At 39.9% G+C, this 18992-nt stretch overlaps 1 protein-coding gene across 5 annotated transcripts in view; it reads left to right on the top strand.

Annotated features, from left to right (window-relative positions):
- The window catches only part of ATP10D (ATPase phospholipid transporting 10D (putative)), a 108241-nt gene that overhangs the window by 59105 nt on the left and 30144 nt on the right, over positions 1-18992 (top strand). For all 5 annotated transcript variants that reach the window (XM_045056408.1, XM_023253139.2, XM_003985402.6 and 2 more), the window contains 4 exons: positions 6374-6612; positions 13768-13956; positions 16404-17013; positions 17634-17740. In XM_045056408.1, the coding sequence (XP_044912343.1) occupies positions 6374-6612; positions 13768-13956; positions 16404-17013; positions 17634-17740 (1145 nt within the window). The remainder of the gene's footprint in view (positions 1-6373; positions 6613-13767; positions 13957-16403; positions 17014-17633; positions 17741-18992) is intronic.

Here is an 18992-nt window from a genome sequence, read left to right as displayed (position 1 = left end):
CTTCCCTACTACACATACATACGGAGATCCTGCTCTCTTTTCTGTAATAGTTTAAAAATAAGGACATGTATACACACTCTGATTGATGAAGGAGGGAGTAGTGGGGGCTACTTCTCTCCAGGATTTAACCCTAAGATATATTATTTTTACTGAAATTAAAGCTAGTTAACCCTTCAGGATTTGGGGGCAAAATCACTGCCTAGGAGATCTGTCCATAAAAAACATCACTGCTAGGAAATAGCCCCGTGCACATATGCATTTGAACTAAACACATCTGACGACACTATTTTATGTTTTAAAACCTTGCAACTTAGGAGCACCTGGTTGGCTCAGTTGGAAGAGTTTATGACTCTTGATCTTGAGGTTGTGAGTTCAAGCCCCACATTGAGTGTAGAGGTTACTTAAATAAATAAACGTAAAGAAAAAAATAAAACCCTGCAACTTAGAAATTTGGTTAATGAACTAAGTAGCATCAGCAACGCCTCAGTGTGTATTAAAAACACAGAATCTCAGGCTCCTCTTGAAAACTTCAATTAAAATCTTCATTTAACAATATTCCCAGGTGATTTATGTGTATATTAAAATTTTAAAGCAATCCTTTAAAAAATTACTGAAAGAGAATGTCTTTTTTAATAGTAATCTTTTTAGTTTAGAATAGCATTAGATTTATAGAAAAGTTGCAAAGATGCTTTTGAGGGTTCCGTTATGCACCCCTATCTAGTTTCCTCTGTCATTAACATCTTACATTAGTTGTATAATACATTTATGATAAGTAATGAACTAATATTGATATCATTATTAACTGAAATCCATACTTTATTCAGATTTCTTTAGTTTATACCTTTTTCTGTCTGAGGATCCCATCCAGAAGACCATGTGACAGTCCTCATTTAGACTGCTCTAGATTTGAAAGCTTCTAAGGCTTTCTGTTTCTCGATGACCCTAGTTCTGAAGGGCACTATTCAGGGATTTTGTAGAATGTTTCTCAATTTGGATTTGTCTAGAGAGTGCCTTTATGATGCGGTTTGTGAATCTGATCTACATGGTGAGAGCATTTAGTAGTTTCCAAGAACAAAGAGTTTGGAATCAGGCCTCCTGAATCTGATTCCCATCTTTACTGCCTATGGGCTGTATGACTCTGGGCCAGTTACATAATTTCTCTGGGCCTCACTAAAAAGGATCCATAATAGTATTCATGAAGATAATTCATGAAAAGCCACTCAAAGCATGGCACAGAATAAATTCTTTGTAAGTATGAGCTGCCATTGTTTTTGTCATTACAGTTGTCAAAGTAAGAAATAGATTTATCTTTTGAGGAGTTCATGGTCCGATATGGAAAACAGGCATGGAAACGTAAAAATATCTTACTTCATCTCATAGGATGAAAATCTGGTGTTTTGGAGGTGATTTTAGCATTGATCAAGGTTTGGGACCTAGAAGGATATTGGGCAAGAAATTTTTGGAATGCTGGAAATGCGTAAGGAATCAGTTTAGAATAAAAGATTTGTGTGTATCAAGGATACATGGATGATACAGTTGGCCGAAGCTTAGCTGAGCGTGCTGTTTATGAGCAGGTGAAAGTCGGGATGCTGGAAATGTTTGGGGGATTAGTTCATAGCAAAATGCTTGGAGGATATGGGGATGATACAGTTGGGAGAAATCCATGTGCACATTGTGCTGTTCACCCTTGTTGTAGGCCCTTTGAGGAGCACATTGAAAAGTATGATCAACTTTTTGTTCCACAGATTTTTGCTCACTTCTTCCAAATATCAAATAAATGTAAGTAATAGGGCCTGAACAGGTTACTAGATATTTGAAGGAGGATTCAAAAGAGAAGATTAGGGATTAAATAAGAAAGAGAACTAAAGTAGTTAACCTAACATCTAATCAGTACCTACCTTGATAGAAAGACTACATACTTTGCGTTTTCTCCTGTGAATTGGAAGGCAAGAATTCCTGCCCCACTCTGAGGCATTTATGGAACTAATTGAAACCTGTTTTAAGAGACATATGAAAAGTCTGCATGATCAGCTGGATAGATTAAAAAAATTTTTTTAATGTTTACTTATTTTTGAAAGAGAGAGCGCGCGTGCACGCACGTGCACCTGAGTGGGGGAGGGGCAGGGAGCGAAGGAGACAAGGAATCTGAAACAGTCTCCAGGCTCCAAGCTGTCAGCACAGAGCCCGACACAGGGCTTGAACTCACCAACTCCGAGATCATGACCTAAGCTGAAGTCAAAGGCTCAACCGACTGAGCCACCCAGGCGCCCCAGATAGATTTTTGTTTATCAGTATGGTAATAAGCTTTCCTTTCTCATACCCAATTTTTGATTTTTTTTTTTAAAGTTTATTTATTTATTTTGAGAGAGAGACAGCATGCAAGCAGGGGAGGGCCAGTGAGAGAGAGGGAAAGAGAGAGAATCCCAAGCAGGCTCCATACTGTCAACACAGAGTCCGATACAGGGCTCAAACTTAACAAAACTGTGTGGTCATGACCTGAGCCAAAACCAAGAGTTGGACGCTTAACCGACTGAGCCATCTCATACCCAATTTTTGAAAAACCTTCACTGAGTCTACAAGTATTACACCTATAGTTTTGTTTTCTGAATCAAATTATAGCTTTACTGTTCTGTTTCCTTCCCATAGCTTTTTACAAAATGATTAAAGGTTGCTCCATGTGTTCTTGAGTCCACTCTTCCAGCGTTATTTATTGAGCAAGTTTGTCCTGTCCTAAGGGCTGAGCTGTCTGGCATTATAGTAATTACACAGTTGCATGAGGACTGATTTCCCTAATGATGTACAGGAGAAATTCCTGAAGTATAAGCCTTTATGTTTCTATAGGTTTTGTAATATTGTAATTATTTTTAAAATGGTATCACATCACCAATAAGTTTCTTTAGCTACTCAAGGATTTATCAACCTCAGCACTATTGCCATTTGGGGCTGCATTATTCTTTGAGATGGGTGCGGTTCTGTGCATTCTAAGATGTTTAGATGCCTCCATGGGCTCTGACCACTGAATGCCAATTGCACTCCTCCCCCAGTTATAACAACCAGACTGTGTACAGGCATTGCCAAATGTTCGCTGGGGGACAAATTCACCCCTTGTTGAGAATGACTGAACTAACCTATCTATATAGGTAACTGCCAAGGAGACGTAACATAGTGGATACATGTACTGGCTTCAGGGTCAGGAAGACCTACATTTAAATCCCAACTCTACCCCCAACTAGCTGTTTAACCATGGTCAAAGTACTTAATCTCTCTGGCTTTTAGCCTCTCTTACCTGCAAAGTGAAACAGTGATAGTTCCTAACTGCTAGCATTATTTTTAAGATGAAAAGGGAAGATCTAGATACAGATATTTACATAAAGACCTAAACAGATGATTGATGAACAGGAAGTACTCAATAAATTTTTTTTAATGTTTATTTACTTCTGAGACAGAGACAGAGCATGAGTGGGGGAGGGGAAGAGAGAGAGAGAGAGAGAGAGAGAGAGAGAGAGAGAGAGAGAGAATGAATGAATGAATGAATGAATGAATGAATCAGAAGCAGGCTCCAGGCTCTGAGCTGTCAGCACAGAGCCTGACGTGGGGCTCAAACTCACAAACCATGAGATCATGACCTGAGCCGAAGTCGGTACCTCAACTGACTGAGCCACCCAGGCGCCCCAGGAAGTACTCAATAAATGTCAAGTCCCTACCCCACAACATTCCCTTGATTCTACGGATATTCCATTTATGTGTCTATTCAAACATGCATTCATTATTCATTTGATAAATGTTTAAACTACAATACATGGACTCATTGAAATCAAGCAGGGAATATTGCTGTAAAATTATAAGGAATATCATGTTAACATACATTCAGAACATAACATTCTGAGCACTGGCTGTGAACTTTATAGAACTGGATGTAAGACCGATGATTATTACTTTTATGAAATGGGGAAAATTCGTTTGATTTCTTTATTACTAAAATTGACGTATTAATAGTATCTGCCACAGAGGGTTGTCCTAGTTATTAAATGAGACAGATGCCTGGTGCATAGTAACATTCAGTACATTCAGTAGATAGAAGCTTTAAAGGCCCAGGGAGTGAGGGCCAGTATAGTTACAGAGGTCACCATTGAGGAACTGGCCTTTGAACTAAGCCTTCAAAGATGTTGAGGATTTATGTAAGCATAGAAAAAGAGAATGGATATTCTGGACAAGGGCACAGGTGAAAATGGAGAACTTCAGTATGTTTGGGATTCAGTAAGTGGATGGGTTTTTGAAGCTGAAAGGCCATACAGGGAAGCATTCTGTATTATTTAGTCAGAGAATATAATGAAACTTGCAGAACTGGAAAGGACCTTAAAGTCATTAAATCCAAATTGTTCATTCGGCCAGTGAGAAAACAAAGGCCCGGGAAGAGTTAAGTGATTTCCTAGAAAACACTGAGTCTTTGGAAGAGTCGGTTCTAGAACTCAGGATCACAACATTGCCTCTTAGCTTCTCTTTGTCCTTGAAAAATACAGATAAAAACTATTGAACAGAATATGAAAATATTTTTTATTTTGAAATTAACTTGACAAAAGCCATACTCTAAGTAGCTAGACTTGGCTTGAATGCAGCTAGCAATTCAGCAAGTACACATTGACTGATTGTTTACTCTGTACTCCTGGACATAATGATTAACAAGGCAGACAGGGGCCCTCTCACAGAGCTTCTGTTGAATAGTCACAAATAAATTAATTCTTAAATCAAGAAAAATAAATAATGAAACGTGCTTTTCAGAGAATTAAAATGAGATGATATGATATAGAATGATTGGAAGGCATTTTGGATTGGGTAGGGGAGCAAGGCCTTTCTAAGGGTTACAGCTTAGATCTGAATAACATAATCTTGAAGTTCAGATGCGAAAACCTACCAGTTACAGGCAGCAGCTAGTATACAGGCTCTCAGGCTGAAATGAGCTTGGCAATTTTCAAAGTAAGAAAAGAAGGCCAGTGAGGCTGGATTTTAGTGGACATGTGGAAGAGGAAGGGGCAAGAAACTTCGAGAAGATCAGCAAAGGTCAGATCATTTTGAGCTATGTAAGCCAACATAAGGAAAATTTTGTGCAGGAGTAATGTGATCAGCTTTATATTTTAGGAAGATCACTGTAGCTACTGGTTAAGGAATGAAATGCCGGGGAGTAAGGAGACCAGTTATGAGGCTGTTAGCACTGGTCCAGTTGAGAGATGATGGTAGCTTGGGTTAAGGTAATGAAGATGGAGAGAATTCGAGATATTAGAGATATTTTGGATAAATAATGGACAGCTATTGGTGATGCTTTACAGGAAAACAAAACAGACAAACCAAAACAGACAAAAGTCTCTGCATTTTTGGAGTTTATATTCTACTCGATGATTCAAAAAATAAATAAGATCTATAGTGTGTAGATGGTGGTAAGCTCTGAAGTGGTTATATCTGGAAAGTCTGCTGACAAGGGACATGCTAAGAGACTTGAGAAAGGTAAAGGAGTTAGCCATGCAGATAATCTGCTTGAAGAACCGAATAGACATCTAACTAGAAGTATCAAGTGGAGAGTTGGATATATATAGGAGTCTGGATTCCAGTTAGAAGTTGGAGTTGAAGATACAGGTTTAAAATCATGTGCACAGAGTTGGCATTTCAAATGTGGGACCAGGTGATATCACCAAGGAAGAGTGTATAGGTGGAGAAGGGAAGGAGCTTCTGCAGCAACCCAGTATTTGATTGAAGAGAAGATAGCAGGAGAAAATAAGAAGGAATAGCCACTGAAGTAGGAGGAAAAACAGGTACACATGGTGTCAGATAAACCAAAAGAGCCATTTCAAGCAGAGAACGGTCACCTTTGTTGGATGTTGCTAAGGATGCATATACGATATGGACAGATGCAGTAATGGGATTTGATAATGTGGAACTCATGGGCGACCTTGCCAAAAGCAGTGTCAGTGGACAGACAGGGACAGAAAGCCATGAGATTGGTTGAGGGGAGCTTGGTGTAAGCGAAGGAGGGGAAAGTTGTAAACGTGAAGTCCTTGAGAAGGCCAGAGGAGTGGGAGGCAGATCATGAGTGGAGAGCTTGGCATTTGAAACTTTATCCATAGTAGTAGGAGGGTTTAGATACAGATGTGGATAGGTTGGTAGACTTGATGATAGGATAAGAAGGGAGTTGCTGTCTGATTGCTTTTACTTTTCCCAACGAGGTAAGTTCATGAAGGGAATCTGGAGAGGGGAGTTTGGAGGGCAGTTTTTGAAAAGGGAGGAGATGGTGTGGAATAGCTGTTTAAGTAAATGTCTGACATATTCAGTTTGCAAATGGTTCTTCTCAGGTAATGACCCAGTATGATTTTTTATCGCTCAGCCAAGAGGTTAGAGTCCTACCAGGAAGCTGCCTCTGAAGATGAAGATTCCATGGACACTCCCAGCGGCTCCCTCACCAATATGACAAAACCGAGGACCCCCAGCTGCAGGACAGTTCATAATGGGCCCTTGGGAAGTAAATCCTTGAATCATCTTGCTGGGAGCTGTTTAGCTGTGGGAAGTGGAGAAGGAGCCAGTGAAGTGCCTCACTCCAGACAGGCTGCTTTCAGTAGCCCCATTGTAAGTGTGAATATGTGACTTGAATCTTGTATATCTATAATGAATAATGAAAGAACATCCCCCTAATTATGACAGAGCCAAACACTGTTGTCTTTTCTACCTGAGAAGAGACTACATAACTGTGGTTCAGTGTAGTTGCCTGCACAAAATTAGAAATGTAAGCAAACAGTATCATAGCTTCCTAATTTGTGGGATACTTCAGTGTTGGGAGATAGTGTATCATTTCTGAAATAGCATAGTATTTCTGATCAGGGCCAATGGTGTCTAAGCCTAAAGAAGGCTGCCTTGGGGCGGCTCAGTTGGCTAAGTGTCCAACTCTTGATTTTGGCTCAGGTCATGATCTCAGGGTTGTGAAATCAAGCCCCGCATTGGGCTCTGCACTGAACCTGGAACCTGGTTACCATTCTCTCCACCCCCCCCCCCCGACTCTCTTCCCCCATGCTCATGCTCTTGTTCTCTCTCTCTCTCTCTCTCTCTCTCTGTCTGTCTCTGTCTCTGTTTCTGTCTCTCTGGAAAAACAAAAACAAAAACAGCTGCCTTGGGTTACAGACCATGACTCACTCTCAGAACCAGCAAAGCTTTCCAGAGTTATCTCATAGACAGCTAAGTGTGTCTGAATGACATACGTACTGTCATTACCCTCCAAGGCCTTTTTTTCTGCATTTTTCCCCCCAGTCCCACCAGACCTGTGTCCTCTTCCCCATTCTGAGTCCTCAGAATGACATTTTATGATATTTCTATTTTAGAGCTCATCTGGGTATCACTTGAGTTCCTGAGGGAAGTTTTGGAAGCTGTTTAGTTATACCCATTGACAAACCCATTGTGCTGAAGAAAAATCTAGAGGGCCATGTGGAAGATGGGAAAGAGGAATGATACTTACATGAAAGAATCAGAGTTCAAAAGTTTTGCTGTACTTAGAATTGTTTCTGTAAACCTTCAGCTGCCCTTTCTGCCTTCCACATCTCATTAACTCTTGTGGTTTACCAAGACGAGGATTCCCCAGGCTTGAGACTGGCAACTGGTCTAAAGTAGGTGGCGTAACAAGAACAAATCCACTTTGGGGGGGGGGAACTTTGTGTGTCTGCATTGAATTTATTGTATGGTTTTCGTAGCAGAGATGTGATCTGAGTAGATGCCAGTGGTCTCTTTTGTTCTGGAAAGGCCTTGAAGGGAATCTCCTGGCTCTTTTCAAAGTTGCCAGTAAAAATTTCAGGAGTGAGGGTAAACATTTCCGTGCAACTCATTTAGTTCATTCCTGTGGCACTGAAGATATAGCACCTGTCATATTGTATCTTGGCCACATGTCAGACTATTCCAAACATCTAGGCTTAATTTTTTTTTCTCCAACTTCTGAAAGGAAAATAGGAAAAGAATGCATACAGCCTCTTCTGTGCATTCACTATAAGGCTGTATCAGAAATAGATATATATTTTTTCTCTTTTTACCTATTCCTGTACTGATCTTTTACATTTTCCACCCACGCAAAGTTAACCACATGTTGACCCATGTTTACTTGGAAATAGGACATTGGTGACCCACTGGGGTTGTGCCCTACCCACCCTCTCAGTTTCCTGATTTAGCCTCACCTCCTTGGAAAAAAAGTGATGTTTCCTAAAGTCTGTTCTTTTATCTGTACCATTTTCTCCATCTAACATTTTTTCTTCCCATTGGCAGCCTACCTCTGTCTACCAAATCTGATGAAACACTTATTTCTTATAAGACTACGTTAAATACTCTCTTCTGAAGACTTCCCAGATTCTCTTTTCTCAGCTTCTGAGTTCTGTGTACCCATTCCCTCCCTTCCTTAGTTCTCATCACGCAGGCCTTATTTATGCCCCTGAAATATGCCAGTAGCTCCTTAAGAGCAAGAACTTAACATCTTAAATTCTCAAGATCTGTCTCAGGGACTCATGTGTCCATTCTCAATGAAGTAGTTTTGAAGGTTGTTAAGTGAAGCTGCTTAACAGGCTCAGCCTCCCCACTCAGTGCATTTTGTTTTCACTTGCCCTTTATTTCAATGCCATGTGCCATTTTGATTGTAAAGATGCACTGGGGGTGTTTTGTGTTTTCAAAACCGCACCATTATATATAGGATAAAGAGGTCTTCCTTGAAATATGAGATCATCTCACTCTTGCTCTAGACAAGTTGATTTTATCCTTTTGAGACTAAAGATTATTTTGAGAAAGCTATAGATTCTTTGACCTGAAAAATTAGCATCTGTTAAATTTTTGCATCCAGTTCCAGAAGCCTGTCAGTGGAGCCCAGGTTAAGAGCACCAGCTTGAGAGCACACTGAGAGCTGTGATGTCTAGAAATGGAAAATTGTAAGCTAGCACCTTGCATGGAGATGCAAGTTAAGAGCCAGGGAGTAAGGATCCTAGGCGGGCTGCTGGCAAAAATATTCCAAGCTTTGGGAATTAACATGTCATTGAAGCCCCAGGCTCCTGGGTTCATACTACCTACTTAGAAATAGAAACCTTTTCTTTGTAAGCCAAGGTTGTTTATGCTTCTTTCATCCTCTTTATGTTTTTGTTCAACAGGAGTGCTGTTTGTTCTACCCAGGTGACTATTCTCTTAGATCTCTATGTGGCTTTCCTTTCTGTCACTGAGATCTCAGCTTTAGTGTCACCTCTTCAGTAAACCTTCCCTACCACCTAATCCAGAGTTCTTTCCACCCCTCCTGTCTCTCTCTGTCTCAATCTAGAAGCATCTTATTGTTTATAGGTTAGTTTTTGTATCTGCTATCTCCCCTAACTAGAATGTGAGCTGCACGCAAGCCAGGATCGTATCTGTCCTATGCATCCCTCTGTCCTTGAGGAGTGCCTGATGCCATAGACGCAACAATGAATATTTATGGGATGAATGAATGAATGAATGAATGAATAGATTAATGAAAAACAATGGCAAAATACTAGACACAGGGATGTAAAATGAGTAAGACATGTCCTTATCGTTCAGTTTTGTTTCTAGGCAGAGGAGGCAGACATAAAAATAAATAAAAACAATCCTATATTAAAGATGCAGTAACAGTGGGTGAACCCAAAGTATAGTGAGGGCACAAAGAATGGAGTGTTCAACTCTCAAGGGAGGAGGAGGGATCAAGAAGGGCTGCAGAAAAGAGGTAAAACTTGAGTTAGGATTAAACTAATAAGGAGGGATTTACAGAGCAGAAAAGAAAGCAACCTCAAGCCCAAAAGACCTAGACTTTGCAGCAATAAAAATGAAAATTGGGGTAAGAGAAATGGACCTGAAGAGAGAGGGTCAGTAATTGATAAACATAGGTGGGAAATAAAGCCAGAAAAGGTGGGGGAGGTGGCCGAGAATTACTAAAAAGGAAGCATGATTCGAAGGAAAGCCACTAAGTTTAAATTGATATTTAAACATGTCTTAGAGAGGGGCGCCTGGGTGGCTCAGTTGGTTAAGTGTCTGACTTTGGCTCAGGTCATGATCTCGTGGTTCTTGAGTTCGAGCCCCGCATCAGCTCTGTGCTGACAGCTCAGAGCCTAGAGCCTGCTTCAGATTCTGTGTCTTTCTGTCTGTCTCCCTCCCTCTCTCTCTCTCTCTCTTTCTCAAAAATAAATAAATATTAGAAAAAAATTTTTAAACATTTCTTAAGAGTTCCACTCTGAAATGTTTTTTTGTTTTTTGTTTTGTTTTTGTTTTTGACTTAGTGCACATTAGCATTCTGAGATGCCTCTGGAAATATTTTCTAACTCATGGGATCTCACAAGCAATAGATGACAGTATATTTGCCAAATATCATGTGATGAGTTTCCCAAGCATCCCTTGCTGACTAAGCATTGAGTAAGAAAGAAGTCTCTCAAACATTACCACTGTCTTCTATTGACTTTGGCAAGGAGGTCCTGAGGAAAGGATTATTCTCTGAGTAACTGAGGGCCCAGACACTGGCTCAGTGTTACTGTGTACATGAGATGCGTGAGGAAATATGGCTGACTCACTAGTGAACAGCCATCAGGATATTAGTGCCTATGAACTCCACCAAACTATGTCTCATATCACAGGATAGTAGATGTTGATGTATTTAAATAGAAATTTGAGAATGCTTTGTGACAGCATATAGTTTGGACCCATTGTGAGCCTGGTGATCTGCCTATAGGTTCCTGTTGTACAGGTATCACCTCACTCATTATCTCATTGACTTTATACAGCCACCCTGTGAGGTAGGTGTTTTTTTTACCATTACTCAGAAGAAGAAAATGAAGCTCGGGGAGTGAAGCATGCTGCCTGCGGATAGCAGCGACTATGCAGTGAGTCCAGGATCTAAACTCAAACTCATGCGATTTTTCAGCCTGTGCTGTTTTCTTATTAAGCCTACGCTAGTTCTCCCCAAACTAAGCATAAAATACAAGCCATGGTCTTTTGAGCCTAATATCACACGTCTCACATCTCCACCGTTTTCTCCTATCTCTAAATCACCTCTCCTGGCTTCCTGAAGTCAGTATGCCAACCGACTACATGCACGACTTCTCTAGAATACAATGGCATTTTAGTGAAATTTGATTTGTAGTTGATGATCCCTCTTTTGATTCATCTGAAAAATTTCTAAAGCAGTTGTCTACATGTGACTGTTTTATAAACCATTTTCTAGTACAACATTCTTTTGTTAAAACTAGTACTCTTCAGTAAATGTGAGAAGCACTGTGTTAAAATGGACGTGGAGTCTTTTCAATAGCAGAACTTCTTAGAGCTAATTTGTACTAAGAATCTTTTTTTTTAATTTTTTTAAATTTTTTAAATTTTTTTTAACGTTTTTATTTTTGAGACAGAGAGAGACAGAGCATGAATGGGGGAGGGTCAGAAAGAGAGGGAGACACAGCATCTGAAATAGGCTCCAGGCTCTGAGCTGTCAGCACAGAGCCCTATATGGGGCTCGAACTCACGGACTGTGAGATCATGACCTGAGCCGAAGTTGGACGCTCAACCGACTGAGCCACCCAGGCACCCCCTTTTTTTACTTTTTTAATGTTTATTTTGGGGAGAAAGAGAGTGAGCGAGCACAAGTAGGGGAAGGGCAGAGAGAGGGGGACAGAGGATCTGAAGCAGGCTCCATGCTGTCAGCAGAGGGCCAGATGTGGAGCTCAGACTCAAGAACCATGAGATCACGACCTGAGCTGAAGTCAAGAGTTGGATGCTTAACCGACTGAACCATCCTATGCTAACAATCTTTAAGAGGAGGGCACAGGGCATATATTGCCAATATATTTGATGATCAGAAATCTCTTGGAGGGGCGCCTGGGTGGCTCAGTCAGTTGAGCATCCAATTTTGGCTCAGGTCACAATCTCACATTCGTGGGTTCAAGCCCCTGCATAGGGCTCTGTGCTAACAGCTCAGAACCTGGTGCCTGCTTTGGGATTCTGTGTCTTCCTCTCTCTCTGCCCCTCCCGTGCTCATGCTCTCTTTCTTTCTCAAAAAATAAAATGAAAATGTTAAAAAAAAGAGAAAAATCTCTTGGAGGAACCCTCATTAATGTCATGTATATTACTAGGTAATATTCTTTATATATGTTTGCCTGCTCATACTAATGTTTATTTTGGAGAGGTTCTTTTGTTTGTTTCTGTTTTTGTTTTTATTATAGTAATGATTTGAACTATAAAATTTTTTGTATTAACCATAAAATAACATGGTATGAATAATGTCCTCACTTTTAAAAGAGGTGGTACTCATCAGTTGTTAGATGAATCATCAGTTGCTGTTGGATGCTCTGGAAACTGTATTTTTTTTTTCTTTTCAAAGTTTTATTTAAATTCTAATTAGTTGATATACAATGCAATATTGGTTTCAGGAGTAGAATTCAGTGATTCATTACTTACATACAACATCCAGTGTTCGTCATAACTAAGTGCCCTTCTTAATGCCCACCACCCATCTAGCTCACCCCCCACCAACCCCCTTCCATCAACCCTCAGTTTGTTCTCTATCAACAAAAATCTCTTATGGTTTATTTCCCTCTCTTCCTTTCCCCCTTCCCATATGTTTATCTGTTTTGTTTCTTAAATTCCACATATGACTGAAGTCATACAGTATTTGTCTTTTCCTGACTGACTTATTTTGCTTAGCATTATATACTCCAGCTTCATCCATGCTGTTGCAAATGGCAAGATTTCATTCTTTTTGATGGCTGAATAATATCCCATTGTTTATATATACCACCTCTTCTTTATCCATTCATCAGTCAGTGGACATTTGGGCTCTCTCCATAGTTTGGCTGTTGTTGATAGTACTGCTGTAAGTATTGGGGTGCATATACTCCTCCAAATCTGTATTTTTGTATCCTTTGGATAAATACCTGGTAGTGCAATTGCTATGTCATAGGGTAGTTCTGTTTTTAACTTTTTGAGGAACCTCGATACTGTTTTGCAGAGCGGCTGCACCAGTTTGCATTCCCACCAACGGTGCAATAGAATTCCCCTTTCTCCACATCCTTACCAACACCTGTTGTTTCTTGTGTTAATTTTAGTCATTCTGACAGGTGTGAGGGGGTGTCTCATTGTAGTTTTGATTTGTATTTCCTTGATGATGGGTGATGTTGAGCATCTTTTCATGTGTCTGTTAGCCATCTGGATGTCTTCTTTGGAAAAGTGTCTATTCATGTCTTTTGCTCCTTTCTTCACTGGATTATTATTATTTTTTTTTTGGATGTTGAGTTTGATAAGTTCTTTATAGATTGTGGATACTAATCCTTTATCTGATATGTCGTTTGCAAATATCTTCTCCCATTCCGTCGGTTGTCTTTTAGTTTTGTTGATTTTTTTTTTCCTTCTCTGTGCAGAAGCTTTTTATCTTGATGAACTCCCAATAGTTCACTTTTGTCAACTATGTATTTCAAAATAGAAAAACAGTCAACTAGATTTTGGTGGAAGGCATTGTTCCTATCTCCTTTTGAATTTAAGTTAATAGTCAAGGTGTTCTCCATCAGTATTGTGCATTCTGGATTTTCCTTTTTTTTTTTTTTTCGGTCTGTTATTTTCCTATTCTCACTTCCCATGATGCCATGTTAAATGTTTTTTAGAAGAGTAAAGTTTACTATCTCATTGTGCATAGAGTGTGGTTATAAAAGCTACTTCTCATGTAAATTTAAAGCTCTCATTTTTAGATACTTAACATAACAACACTTTTTCTAATTGGGTTTTCAGGAAACAGATGTGGTACCAGACACCAGGCTTTTGGACAAATTTAATCAGATTACACCTCAACTTTTTACACCACTAGATGAGACTGCCCCAAATCCACCACTGGAGACTTTGTATATCATTGACTTCTTTATTGCATTGGCAATTTGCAACACTGTAGTGGTTTCTGCTCCTAACCAACCACGACAAAAGGTAAAGTCTCTAATGCAAACAAGGATCACCTTCTAGAAGAGAACTTTGGGTTTAAATGTACTTGTACTGGCCTTGTTATGTAGATAATAATTAACACTATTACTAATGATAATAATAATAGCAGTTAACACACACCACTTAATCTGTGTTCCGGACATATGTTCTAAGTGATTTACTGGTATTAACGTGCAATCCTCTGAACAACTTCCTAAGTTGGGTAATATTACTCCACTATTCCATTTTGCCATTGAGGTTAAGTAACTATCCTGGGGTCACAGAGCCAGTATGTGGGGGAAGCAGGATTTGAACCCATGAAATAGGACTCAGTGCTGCTCTGCTATTTTGCCTCTAGAAGGATAGCTGATGAGAACAGTTCTTGTGGAATGTGGCTGTGCTCATTTTGCAGTTTCCTTACCCAATCAAAGCTTCTTTGAGGCTTCTGAGACCTCCAACGTCATATGCACTACATCAGGCAAAATTTAAAGTATTAGATTCGTTATCATGTTTCACGATAGGGTACCTTTTTCATGTACCAGTTGGGGTTAGTTCTAACTCAATTTAAAATCCAGCACATTTATAGTGTACCAAGATTCTGCAGTTCCCACAAAAGCTAGATTTAAAAGGCCTATTTGTAGCTTAGAATTTATGGAAAAATTCACTTTCAATTAAAAAGAAAAACTTGTTTTAAAGACTGGTGATTCACCACATGCTGTGCTGTGTTCCTCGTGCGAAGAACTCTCTTCCCTTTTGCACACACCCACTTAGATTCAGTTTGCAGCACAACCCAGTTACATTTTAATTTCCCATCAGATCATCTTTTTTTTGGCAAATTCAGAGGTGGTCAACTTTACCATAAAAATAACTTATTTCCAATTAAGCTTTTATCAGAAAACTGTTTTTATAACGTTTTCAATTAGAGAGTTGCTCTTTGGAAAGTGATTATGTACTTAGAGAATAAATTACTGGATATTTTTTCCTCCTCGTGTAACAGTTTTTCTTGTGCATCTGTATCCAAAGTAGGCATCTTCTGGTGTTTTTTTGTTTGAAAATGTTGTTGCCTTATCCCCAAAGAATAGGATACGCTGTTGTCTGAAAGAAAATCTCTAGAGCTATAAAAGCCTAAGCTTTATGATATTTTGAGGTAATGATAGACCATGACTAATAAGTTAATCAGAATCTGTCAGGAATATGAAAACCTCATCTGTGGTTGTTTCTCTTCATTTCTGAGTTGCTGATAAGTCTGAAAACTGACCAGCATAGGTGTCTCCAACTATCCAAAGATTAATAATGTTTAGGAAAACACTTCCATATTTTGGGCTTTTCAGAATGAGAAAATTTTAGGGTTTAATTGGCCTTCATAATTAATATTAAACTCTAAGTTTAATCACTGATAAAAGTTGAGAGCTAGAAAAGAAAATAAGGCTACAAATTAGAAAAAAATATGTAATAGAAATTCACATTCACTGTGAATTTCTGCTAATAAGCTAATAATTTCTGCTGATAACACTTTAAGTGACTTTGTTCACTGGCCTTTTTAAAACAACAGGAAAAGTCATGGTAACAATCTTATAGAATCTGAAAAATAAAAGAGGAAAACAACCCATTTTGTTAATCTTTTAGCTTTCTTTCAATGTTTTAAATGCATATTGTCACTCATTTGTTCTTATGTTCATACAATTTTCATTTTTATGTTGTTCACATGAATTTTATATTTTAAAGCTTTACCAATTTTACCCCATAGACTTTATAAACTTTATTTCGTAAGGACTGTATAACATTTCAGGAAGATTTTTCTGCTTTGCTATTTTTGAATACTTAATTCGCTTATAATTTTTAAATTGCTATTGCTAGGATGTACATAATAAAGATTATGGATCACCTATATTTTAAGTTATTCGTTAGGAAAAATTGCTTTAATATGCCCACTGCTGGCAATATTGGCATTTTATATCTTTTGCTATTATTTGCCAAATTTATTTCTAAATGGTTGTAGAAATTTATAGTGCCATCAACGTTAGCACATCTTTTTCATTATGGCCATTTTAATTTTTGTTAATGTTTTCTGGGACAGTTTTTTTTTTTAATGTTTATTTATTTTGAGAGAGAGAGAGAGAGAGAGAGAGAGAACGAACATGAGGAGGGAAGGGGCAGACAAAGGCAGAGAGAGAATCCCAAGCAGGCTCTGTGCTGCCAGCACGAAGCCTGATGCGGGGCTCAACCTCACAAACCTTGAGATCATGACCTGGGCTGAAATCAAGAGTCGGACACTTAACCAACTGCGCCACCCAGGCACCCCTTTTCTGGGGCAGTTTTAAGTATGAAGAAGCAGGCTGCTAGTTATTTAAGGAGGGGTAATTCTTACCTACTTTTTTCCTGGTTTGACTTCAACATGGTTATGAACTGCTTTTGACTATATGATGGAGACCCTCCCAAATTGTCTTCCCTAGATTGGACTCTCATCACTGAGTGGAATGCCTATCAAGTCCTTGGAAGAGATTAAAAACCTCTTCCAGAGATTGTCTGTGCGAAGATCAAGTTCGCCGTCACTTGCCAGTGGGAAAGAGCCATCTTCTGGGATCCCAAGTGCCTTTGTGAGCAGACTCTCTCTCTTTAGTCGAATGAAACTGGCTTCACCTGTGGAGGAAGAAGTCTCCCAAACTAGCGAGAGCCCTCGGGACTCTAGTAATTCTGCTCGCCCTACAGAGACTGAGAAACAGAACTGTGATGCAGGCCTCACCGATGGCAAGGTGGAATGCTCCCCTGGACAGCCGTTGGCCTCCAGCCTGTGTTATGAGGCTGAGAGCCCAGACGAAGCGGCCTTGGTGTATGCCGCCCGGGCTTACCAATGCACTTTACGGTCCCGGACACCAGAGCAGGTCATGGTGGACTTCGCTGCTTTGGGGCCATTAACGTTTCAACTCCTGCACATCCTGCCCTTCGACTCAGTAAGAAAAAGAATGTCTGTTGTTGTTCGACACCCCCTTTCCAACCAAGTCGTGGTATACACAAAGGGTGCGGATTCTGTAATCATGGAGTTGCTCTCTGTGGCTTCCCCGGGTGAGTTCATACAGAACTGAAAGCGGGGATATGAAGGGCTCAGAAATTCAAAGGCCACTCCAGATGGTTTTATAAAGACAAGCAAGTGGATATTTGGGGGATCAGCTGCACTTGGCAAAGTAGGGGAAGCTGCCTAGGATTTGGTGAGAAAGCATGTAAGTCTGGGGGCTATACAGACGTGGGTGCAGATCTGACCTATGTCTTGGTAAAGTTACCTACTACTCTGTGCCTAAGTGTTCAATAAATGGGGATTGTAGTACCTTTTTTGTAGGTTCCTCAGAGGTTTAATGACACGCCATATCCAGTATATGGAGAGCCTTTGTCCAGTGCCTACCAAATGGCAGGTGTTCAGTGAATGGCAGACAGCATTATTATAGTTACTGTTACTACTGTTATTGATGGTGTGGGAATGGTGTTTGTATTAAGTTCATGGTGCTTTTCCCCAGGGAGGAAGGAACAAGGGAAAGCTTTATTCTGAGGGTCCCTTTAATAAATGCACAGTTGGGACTCAAAACTACAAGGTCTTTTGTTTGTTGTGGGGTAAGCCACCATTGTTTGTAAAACTTTGTCTTTAATTGGGCAGCCTGGAGGGAATACTTGTGTTTTGTTAATTATTTCAGATGGAGCAAGTCTGGAAAAACAACAGATGATAATAAGAGAGAAAACCCAGAAACACTTGGACGACTATGCCAAACGAGGCCTACGCACGTTATGTATAGCGAAGAAGGTGAGGCTCTCAGGCGCATCTTCTTTATTCTTCCACCGTGTAGCCATTGTTTAATGACAAGCATGTGTCAAACCCTGGTCCGGATAATTGGCAAAGCCCCTGGATCATGGGCTTTCTGTTCACAGCTTCTCCCTTCCACATGTATTGGCTGCTTGGAGTTTGTTCTCCAAAGCAGTGTTTTGCTTGGAGAACAAGCCACAAGGGTACCTAAAAGTTCTGTTCTCTGAGTTCTCATGTGCTGTGTTAGAAACCAGAGTATCAATTTCCGTGTGTCATTCTGGGCTCTAGCGAGTATGAAAGACAGCAGGGATGTACAGGTAGATCAAAGTATCAGTGCATTAATTGCCATCCATTATAATTTTTAAATACGAGGCTCTCCAGGAAGCCTGAATTGGAGACTGTAGCGAGCACCTAAGACAAATGTAGGGATCGCTCATTTCTGTAGAAATTTATAGTGCCATCAACATTAGCACATCTTTCAAATTCTAGTTCTGACGAGCTGCATTAGGGAAGCTGGGATCCATTGCAGACTCTTAGTCATTACTTAGTCACCCAGCTGCATATAGAATCAAAAGCCTGCCCCACACAAAGTTGTAAGAAAAATGGAGAGTTTCAAGATGAAAGCAAAAGGAGAGAATGCTGCCTTTTCAAGTGGAATGATCCTGTCCCTGATAAAAATGCAGCCCAATAGATGTCAGATTTTTCCTAAGTCAGATTACCTTGTGAGTGAGAATAAGTAGATAGAGAAGTTGCCTCACCCCCTCCACCTCACGTTGCTTTTTGAGAACCGAAATGTGGATTTCTCCCTCTATGGCAACCTGAAGAAAGAGGAAAATGTATCATTGGTTCCTTCTCCAGGAATTTCATTTAATATTTTTGGAAGAGTACTTCCTTGCTCCACTCATACAGCTCCCTCTCTCTTTTCACCTTTACAAATAACTAACTCCACAAACTAACCGTCAAAAGATATTAGCGGTGCTGTTGGCTATGTAATGCCTCAAACTGAGCAGTCCTGACACCACTTTCTCAACTGCACCATTAGAATCTTTCTAGATTTAACTGCCACGTGGAGACCTCTTCCAACTGCGTACCCCCTGGGTTAATTAAAGAAATTAACCCACTCTCATCATGTATGATGCCTAGAATTTCCAAGAACTACTGAGCTATCGTGTCCATCCATTATCAGTGTTAAAGAAGTCTGACCATAGAGCTTGGGAAGGTTGTGACCAGGTGGTGTGAGAACCTGGCATAA

The sequence above is a fragment of the Felis catus genome, chromosome B1, assembly GCF_018350175.1.
Source record: "Felis catus isolate Fca126 chromosome B1, F.catus_Fca126_mat1.0, whole genome shotgun sequence".
NCBI classification, from domain to species: domain Eukaryota; kingdom Metazoa; phylum Chordata; class Mammalia; order Carnivora; family Felidae; genus Felis; species Felis catus.
The sequence above is the reverse complement of the archived record's forward strand: the minus strand, read 5'-3'. Positions and strand labels throughout refer to the sequence as shown.